The 9880-nt window shown below is 45.4% G+C and overlaps 1 protein-coding gene across 5 annotated transcripts in view; it reads right to left on the reverse strand.

Moving 5' to 3' along the window:
• Positions 1-9880, reverse strand: part of LOC124019548 (metallophosphoesterase MPPED2-like) — a 52191-nt gene that overhangs the window by 40741 nt on the left and 1570 nt on the right. For 2 of the 5 annotated variants that reach the window (XR_006835799.1, XM_046334911.1), the window contains exon 2: positions 8147-8421. Coding sequence is in view for 4 of the 5 variants with exons in the window: in XM_046334911.1 (XP_046190867.1) it covers positions 8147-8156 (10 nt within the window). In the remaining variant the exon portion in view is untranslated. Of the gene's footprint in view, positions 1-8146; positions 8422-9496; positions 9522-9603; positions 9694-9880 lie in introns of those variants that run through there. The other 3 variants (XM_046334913.1, XM_046334912.1, XM_046334914.1) reach the window with 3 other exon arrangements.

Raw genomic sequence — 9880 nt, forward strand, 5'->3', positions numbered from 1 at the left:
CCACACACAGTCACACACACAGTCACACACACAACCCCCCGGCCCCCCATACTCACTCATCCACAGAGCAATACCATTTCTAGGAGAGGAGCAGTGTGCCTCTCTTATCTTCTGCGTTTCAGCTGTCCTCTAATTCAATAAACTACAGAGGAACAAAATGAACACAGAAATAACAGAGAGGAGAGAGAGAGAGGAGAGAGAACGAGCAAGGTGAAGACAGAAACGAATGGACAGAGAGGCAGAATGAGGAAACAGGGAAATCTAAAACACAGGCACATAATCCAAATGTAAAATAATACTAGTAAACAAACATGTTATGGTCTTTCCTTCGATCTCCCTGCACCCCTCTGTATCTAGTAGAGGAGCAACCTGCTGGCCCCTCCCTTAGTCCTGCTGGCCCCTCCCTGTTAGTCCTGCTGGCCCCTCCCTGTTAGTCCTGCTGGCCCCTCCCTGTTAGTCCTGCTGGCCCCTCCCTGTTAGTCCCTCTGGTCCCTCCCTGTTAGTCATGCTGGCCCCTTCCTTAGTCCTGCTGGCACCTCCCTGTTAGTCCTGCTGGCCCCTCCCTGTTAGTCCTGCTGGCCCCTCCCTGTTAGTCCCTCTGGTCCCTCCCTGTTAGTCATGCTGGCCCCTTCCTTAGTCCCGCTGGCCCCTCCCTGTTAGTCATGCTGGCCCCTTCCTTAGTCCCGCTGGCCCCTCCCTGTTAGTCCCGCTAGCCCCTCCCTGTTAGTCCCTCTGGTCCCTCCCTGTTAGTCTTGCTGGCCCCTTCCTTAGTCCCGCTGGCCCCTCCCTGTTAGTCCCTCTGGCCCCTCCATGTTAGTCATGCTGGCCCCTTCCTTAGTCCCGCTGGCCCCTCCCTGTTAGTCCCTCTGGCCCCTCCCTGTTAGTCATGCTGGCCCCTTCCTTAGTCCCGCTGGCCCCTCCCTGATAGTTCCTCTGGTCCCTCCCTGTTAGTCATGCTGGCCCCTTCCTTAGTCCCGCTGGCCCCTCCTTGTTAGTCCCTCTGGCCCCTCCATGTTAGTCATGCTGGCCCCTCCCTTAGTCCCGCTAGCCCCTCCCTGTTAGTCCCTCTGGCCCCTCCATGTTAGTCATGCTGGCCCCGCCCTTAGTCCCGCTGGCCCCTCCCTGTTAGTCCTGCTGGCCCCTCCCTGATAGTCCTGGAGCGGCCTAGAGTGTTGGGCCAGTAACCGAAAGGTTGCTGGATCGAATCCCTGAGCTGACAAGGTAAAAATCTGCCGTTCTGCTCCTGAACAAGGCAGTTCTCTGTAGGCCATAATTGTAGATAAGAATTTGTTCTTAACTGACTTGCCTTGTTAAATAAAGGTTAAATAAAATATAAAAATAAATAGTCCTGCTGGCCCCTCCCTGTTAGTCCTACCATAATGGGAGAGTATGGAACACAAAGCCTGTGTTTAATATCACCACGGACGGAACCTTCCGGCGTTTCATTGAGGAATAAATTGCTTCTGCTAATGTTCCTTTCATTACGCCACAGCCCTTAATTGTGCTGCTGACAGGCCTCTGGCTACAGGGGGGATGGGCAGAGACATCGCGTGTTACAGCGGTGTGTGTGTGTGTTTGTTTCTGCAGCCTCACACATACACAAGCACAATACCAGGGATTTCAGGATTTAGAGCCGACACAGAGGAATGAACTGTTATTAGTCTGAATATACATCGTCAGTCTGATACCTGTGCAGAACGGTGTCAAAACAAACTACAGGATGTGGTAGCAACATATCCACACTCATAAAGAGCTTCAAGCACAAACAAACTACCCCCACACAGACCCACACTGACCCACATCCACCACATACATTTACCAAATATTTGTCAAGCTTTTACCAAGCTGAAAATGGAAAGTACGTTGCCTTTTTACACATTATAATGTCTACGCCAGAGGGATGTCAGGATACATTTGCAATTGTAAATGCAAACGGCTTCAACAAAAGCTCAGTAAATATTAAATCAAACGAGGGCACAAGGCAGTGGTCTAAAACTTGCAACATGAAAGGAGTCTATTCCTAACGACACAGGAAGTGGCATCATGGAGACATCCCCTCCGCCACGGGGTCCTGGGGGGGGGGAAGGCCAGTATCTGAAGGACCTCAAAATGGCTTCCATCTCAAAACAACAGACCTGCCAAATGTCAACTGTCACTTAACCCCCGTCCACCTTGCTGTAGCGCCAGGGCCAAGGGTAGGACAGGAACTCAATCAAGGGTTCTCCTGTTTCAAAAGCACTCCATTCTGGCTGCGGTGAAGCAGTGGGCCCCGCAAAGAAAGAGATACCGTCTATTCCAACGAGGGGGAAAAACTTCTCCTGAAAATGTCTGAGTAGGGAAGGAGAGAGGGGTGAAGAGGGGAGGAAAGTGAGGGGAGGGAAGAGTGAAGAAGGTGAAGGGGGGGAGGAACGGATGAGAGTAAAGAGAGTAAAGAGGCCAGCAGGGGTAAAGGGGCAGGTTCGGCTAGACTGATTTCCTTTGCGGGTTTCATGATGTGTGACTTAGAAAATTCTATGCATGTGAATCAAACGCAGTGACTTAACATTCACATGGAGATGACAGTACCCTTTTTCATTTTTTAAAATTGAACCGTTATTTAACTAACAAGTCAACTAAGACCAAATTCTTTACAATGACGGCCTACCCGGGTCAAACCCTAACCCGAACGACGCTGGGCCAATTGTGCGCTGCCCCATGGGGCTCCCAATCATGGCCGGTTGTGATACAGCCTGGAATCGAACCAGGGTCTGTAGTGACGCCTCTAGCACTGATTTGCAGTGCCTTAGACCTCTGTGCCATTCGGGAGCCCGATTAGGCTACTATCCCAAAAGCCCCCGCTTGTTTGCGTATTTCTGTCATGTGACACACTACCCGTCAGTAGTCCTCTCTCCCCCAAACACCCCTCCATGTTCACAAAGAGGACGCTATATCACAGCAAATCCCATCACAGTCCAAAACCATACAGCACATATCTAGACATGTGCTGGGCTAATTGTCAGAAGAAGAAAATCAACCGAGTTCATTTGGATGAACACAACTGTATGGCTTTGATTCTGTTCTTTAGCATTTATACAGAACACACAGACACACAGTTGGGTTGATGTTGTTAAATGATTCACACTTTTAGGAGCTTCTCAATTATTCAGAGATTGAAAGTAATTAACGAGGCATCTGGAGAAGAACAACGGAATCAAATAGAATGAAAAAGATGATGCAACTCAGTCCTATTTTGGGATTCAATTTCCATTTCCACATGATCAAGTGAACGTGTAATTCTAACACCACATTCAACAATAACAACGCAATTCCACATTTTACCAAACCATCTAGAAAGGAATTCTGCTGCATCGCAATTTAGTGTTTTAAAAGCAGCGAGGAGCGCTCCCGTGTAGAGCTGTCTCAGTGTGTGTGTGTGTGTGTGTGTGTGTGTGTGTGTGTGTGTGTGTGTGTGTGTGTGTGTGTGTGTGTGTGTGTGTGTGTGTGTGTGTGTGTGTGTGTGTGTGTGTGTGTGTGTGTGTGTGTGTGTGTGTGTGTGTGTGTGTGTGTGTGTGTGTCAGCGTGTGTCAGCGTGTGTTTGCATGGTTGACTGCATGTATGCGTGTGTGTTAAAAAGTGATCTTGGACGCATGCCAACCTTTAAGCACCTACACCCCCACCTCCCTAAAGAGCCCAGTGTACCCTTAGTCCCAGTCTAAATTCTGTGTCCCCTTATTCCCAGTCTCAGTGTCCCCTTAGTACCAGTCTCAGTGTCCCCTTTGTCCCAGTCTCAGTGTCCCCTTAGTCCCAGTCTCAGTGTCCCCTTAGTCCCAGTCTCAGTGTCCCCTTTGTCCCAGTCTCAGTGTCCCCTTAGTCCCAGTCTAAACTCCCAGTGTCCCCTTAGTCCCAGTCTAAACTCCCAGTGTCCCCTTAGTCCCAGTCTAAACTCCCAGTGTCCCCTTAGTCCCAGTCTAAACTCCCAGTGCCTCCTTAGTCCCAGTCTAAACTCCATGCTTCTCTGTCTGGCCTCCTCTGCATTTTACCCTCACATCCCGCTCAAATTGGACGCAATGCGATTACCGGCCCAACTCAAAGCACATGTTCCAAGTTGCTGAGCATTTCACTTCATGGGACGACTAAAAGGAGAGGAAAGGGAAAACAGACAGTTTGGAAAATAAAGCAACACAAACATGGTTGGGCTATGTTTGTCTGACACAGAGAGGCTCCCATGCTCTCAAGAATGTTCACTTTGACTCCTGGGTCACGTTACCAAGCATTAGCAAGAAATTGCAGCTGATGGGGTCTGAATGTGTGTGTGTGTGTGTGTGTGTGTGTGTGTGTGTGTGTGTGTGTGTGTGTGTGTGTGTGTGTGTGTGTGTGTGTGTGTGTGTGTGTGTGTGTGTGTGTGTGTGTGTGTGTGTGTGTGTGTGTGTGTGTGTGTGTGCATACACCCTGAGTGTGTGCAGTGGTCTAGTGCTAGCTGTGCCACCAGAGATTCTGGGTTCGAGCCCAGGCTCTGTCGCAGCCGGCCGCGACCGGGAGTTCCATGGGGCGACGCACAATTGGCCTAGTGTCATCCGGGTTAGGGAGGGTTTGGCCGGTAGGGATATCCTTGTCTCATCGCGCACTAGTGACTCCTGTGGCAGGCCGGGTGCAGTGCACGCTAACCAGGTCGCCAGGTGCACGGTGTTTCCTTCGACACATTGGTGCGGCTGGCTTCCGGGTTGGATGCGGACTGTGTGAAGAAGCAGTGTGGCTTGGTTGGGTTGTGTTTCGGAGGACGCATGGTTTTCAACCTTCATCTCTCCCGAGCCCGTACGGGAGTTGTAGTGATGAGACAAGATAGTAACTACTAAAACAATTGGATACCACAAAAATTGGGGAGAATAGGGGTAAAAAATATATATTTAAAAAATTTAATAAAAAAAATGTAAATAAGTGTTCATTCAGTATTGTTGTAATTGTCATTATTACAAACACATTTTTTAAAATCGGGGGATGAATCGGTATCGGCTTTTTTTTGGTCCTCCAATAATCGGTATCGGTATCAGCGTTGAAAAATCATAATCGGTCGACCTCTACAAGAGATACTGCTGTGCTGCGAGTCACAGACATCTAAATAGTGTCTCCTGGACTGCCTGCCCGGCACAAAAACATTAGCAAGGATAAAGTTTCATAAGGCAACCCACATCTCTCCTATTTTTTCTCTTTGGTTCAGGAGGAGCAGCAAGGTCTTTATTTCTGTCTAAATAGAGTTCCTTCAGCGGCAGGGCTAGGCTGACCCCGGGCCAATCTGATCATTATCTACCCCATCTAAACAAACCTTACTTTCCCAGAACAGAGCACGCATTCTATAAGCACTCTTACATGGTGGGGGAGGGGTTTATGTGTGTGTGTGTTTGTGTTTGTTTGTCTGTGTGGGGTGTGTGTGTGTACAAGGAACGCCTGTGAATGTGTGTGTGTGTGTGTGTGTGTGTGTGTGTGTGTGTGTGTGTGTGTGTGTGTGTGTGTGTGTGTGTGTGTGTGTGTGTGTGTGTGTGTGTGTGTGTGTGTGTGTGTGTGTGTGTGTGTGTGTGTGTGTGTGTGTGTGTGTGTGTGTGTGTGTGTGTGTGTGTGTGTGTGTGTGTGTGTGTGTGTGTAAATATACAGCAGCAGTCTCAGTCTCATACACAGGTTAAAGAATGAATGCCTCAGATACTGGCAGCCCAGTAGAAGAGTGCAGGAAACACATGCATGTATTTATCATGGTGCTTAGCTTATTGTATCCCAAAGAATCAAAATGGTAGTTCAGGTAATTCAAGTATTATCTAATTACAGTATAATGTCATTAACGTTTTCTCAGGTATTTCCTATGTCAAAACAAGAACCTTACCTCCCTTATCCTACCTCATTTGTACACACTGTATATAGACCTTTTCTATTGTATTATTGGCTGTATGTTTATTCCATGTGTAACTCTGTGTTGTTGTTTGTGTTGCACTGCTTTGCTTTATCTTGTCCAGGTCGCAGTTGTAAATGAGAACTTGTTCTCAACTGGCCTACATGGTTAAATAAAGGTGATCTGGCCTACATGGTTAAATAAAGGTGATCTGGCATACCTGGTTAAATAAAGGTGATCTGGTCTACCTGGTTAAATAAAGGTGATCTGGCCTACCTGGTTAAATAAAGGTGATCTGGTCTACCTGGTTAAATAAAGGTGATCTGGTCTACCTGGTTAAATAAAGGTGATCTGGTCTACCTGGTTAAATAAAGGTGATCTGGTCTACCTGGTTAAATAAAGGTGATCTGGTCTACCTGGTTAAATAAAGGTGATCTGGTCTACCTGGTTAAATAAAGGTGATCTGGTCTACCTGGTTAAATAAAGGTGATCTGGGCTACTTGGTTAAATAAAGGTGATCTGGTCTACCTGGTTAAATAAAGGTGATCTGGGCTACCTGGTTAAATAAAGGTGATCTGGTCTACCTGGTTAAATAAAGGTGATCTGGTCTACCTGGTTAAATAAAGGTGATCTGGGCTACTTGGTTAAATAAAGGTGATCTGGTCTACCTGGTTAAATAAAGGTGAAACAAAATACATAAATCAAAAAACAAAAGGTGAAAAATACCAGATGTGATAATGTGTAACAACAATGATTTGCATGACATGGTATATAACGATTTATCTTCAATGGTTCATTTAAACAACTATGTGAGGATCCAATGGTATTTGATGGTTGAAAAAAGGACCAGGAGGACAGATGTATAGTGGTCAGAACATCGTGTCCATACACCTTAAGATGAGAGTCAGAGAGAGACCACAGGCCAGGCATTCAGACAACCACAGAGTCGACCGCAACGTCAAGCCTCGCACCAGCCTGCAAAAGAGCCCGCTTAAATCATAAATATTACAATGCCTTTTTCATAAATCTGCCACATCGTCTCTGCCCACAGCGGTCTGTTGACCACATGCGGTGGAGATTCTCCGGTCAGAGCACTTTGGCCTGCTGATGAAAAGCAGGGCATTGGGTAGCAGACCAGACAACGGTAACGCTAAAGAAGTGGCTGGATAAATAAAGGAAGAGAGCAGCCTGATAGACAGAGGACATAGTGAACATGCTGTAGGGACAACATGCTTCAGAAGACTGCTGTTATCAGCTAGTCATAGGCTACAACACAGGTAGAACCTACAACACAGGGAGAACCTACAACACAGATAGAACCTACAACACAGGTAGAACCTACAACACAGATAGAACCTACAACACAGGTAGAACCTACAACACAGGGAGAACCTACAACACAGGGAGAACCTACAACACAGATAGAACCTACAACACAGGTAGAACCTACAACACAGGTAGAACCTACAACACAGATAGAACCTACAACACAGGGAGAACCTACAACACAGATAGAACCTACAACACAGATAGAACCTACAACAGCAGTAGAACCTACAACACAGATAGAACCTACAACACAGTAGAACCTACAAAACAGGGAGAACCTACAACACAGATAGAACCTACAACAGCAGTAGAACCTACAACACAGATAGAACCTACAACACAGGGAGAACCTACAACACAGATAGAACCTACAACACAGGTAGAACCTACAACACAGGTAGAACCTACAACACAGATAGAACCTACAACACAGGAGAACCTACAACACAGATAGAACCTACAACACAGATAGAACCTACAACAGCAGTAGAACCTACAACACAGATAGAACCTACAACACAGTAGAACCTACAAAACAGGGAGAACCTACGACACAGGGAGAACCTACAACACAGATAGAACCTACAACACAGTAGAACCTACAATACAGGGAAAACCTACGACACAGGAGAACCTACAACACAGATAGAACCTACAACACAGATAGAACCTACAACACAGGGAGAACCTACAACACAGATAGAACCTACAACAGCAGTAGAACCTACACCACAGCTAGAACCTACAACAGCGGTAGAACCTAGAACACAGCTAGAACCTAGAACACAGCTAGAACCTGCAGGTAGAACATTGCATAGTATAAGTTTGGTAAGAAGGAATAGGAAAACAATGTGTGTGTGTGTGTGTGTGTGTGTGTGTGTGTGTGTGTGTGTGTGTGTGTGTGTGTGTGTGTGTGTGCGTGCGTGCGTGCGTGCGTGCGTGCGTGCGTGTGTGCGTACTCACATGTGGACATGTGGAGGTTGAAAGCGGCTCTGGTTGATGTTGTAGTGAGTGAAGGCCTGTGTGGGGTTGGAGCTGTACTCGTCCACTGTGATGGTCACTTTGCCCTGAGAGGTGATTCCATGAGCCATGCTTCCACCGTTCGGACATCAGACACTGTTCACCAGGATCCAAGGCTGAACCATTCAGCGGTCATCCTTCAGAACCGCTGCTCAGAACTATAACCGCCTCCTGTACAAAACCGGATCAACCACACTGAACCACAACCACACAGCAATCTGAAGAGAAACAAAGAGAAGAGAAACAGAAACAGAACACGGTTGAACCAGTGTTTAAATCACAAACATACACGTTGTAAATGTAGATGAGACTGTGATGGAAATAGTAAGAATAGACCATTCTGATTGGTAAATATGTACACACATCAAGCTTCCTCGAAACCAAAACACAATCATTTTCCTGAACAGCGGTTGCCGTGATGACAGACATCGACAGTAAACTGAGAAACTGGCAAATGTTTGTAAAAATGGTAAATTGTACTAAATACTGAAGATACCGTCTGTATATGGGAAGTGATACTGTAAGCAGGTGCTCGTAATATTAAATAGGGAAATACTGCGTCTTCATTTGCTAAATAAGGAACAGTTGAAAGAGTCAGTAACAACCCTCCTTATGTTGATTGTGGACGTGATTTGTCAAACAGATTAAACCAGACAATTATAATTTTGCAATAGTATTATAAAAAAAAATATTATAATAATCTGGACAGAAAAAATACACATGCAGTAATTTCAATAACCATAGCCTAACTATCTGAAACTACTCTAAGGCCATCTAAGAACATCTGTCAACTGCCGATCAGAAAGGAATAACTACAAACCATTGATTCTGCAGTAATTTCCCTGAACATTTCATTATTATTTAGGATGAAGACCAACTCATCCTGTATGACAAAATAACTAAACTGCCCAACCATTGGTCATTAAACAGATGCTATAAGGAGACCATGCAGTTTGTTCAAACACATGTGAAATGACCATATTAATGGATTACAATACATGTATAAATCATTTTGACATTGAAAACAAATATTAAAAGTATAAAAGTACAACAAATAAATTTGAGCATAAAATTGTACTAATTAAATAGTTGCATGCAGAAGCATAGATTGTCTGATGCTCTCCTAATTTTACAATGTGGTTATAGCTCGTCATATTAAATTAAAAATGAATCGTAGTTAATTGCAAAAGTCAGTTTACTTTCAAATTGTAAATGTATATCCATAAAGATTTAGAAAAATACGTTTTGATAGTAATGCAGTTAGTAACATTTTAATTTAAGGCACAAACTCACCTATCAGAGAAATAGATCAATAATGGTCAATCCTAAATAGCATAAATCACAATAGTGTGCGATTGTTTATGAACTAAGAGTAACTAACATAAACTGACGTTACTGACCCAAGAAAACGACCCAAGTTACCGGTGTCGTGTGATTTCTCATACCGCTTTGGAAGCTTGCTCAACGGTGCTTCAGTTCTGCTGTGCTCCTCAACCCTTGTGTCGCTCCCTCCTGTCTCAACCCCTGATTGATTATAGTCAGTAGTAAGTAGCCACTGTGGGCTTGACATCGCACCTGCAAGCTTTTATACGAGACCTCCACTTGCACTGTCTCTCCGATGCAAGGACCGGTAGCCTACTGTGCCCCTCAATTTAAAAAGTCCATCACTAATTGAAA

Source organism: Oncorhynchus gorbuscha, unplaced genomic scaffold (genome assembly GCF_021184085.1).
Source record: "Oncorhynchus gorbuscha isolate QuinsamMale2020 ecotype Even-year unplaced genomic scaffold, OgorEven_v1.0 Un_scaffold_626, whole genome shotgun sequence".
NCBI classification, from domain to species: Eukaryota; Metazoa; Chordata; class Actinopteri; order Salmoniformes; family Salmonidae; genus Oncorhynchus; species Oncorhynchus gorbuscha.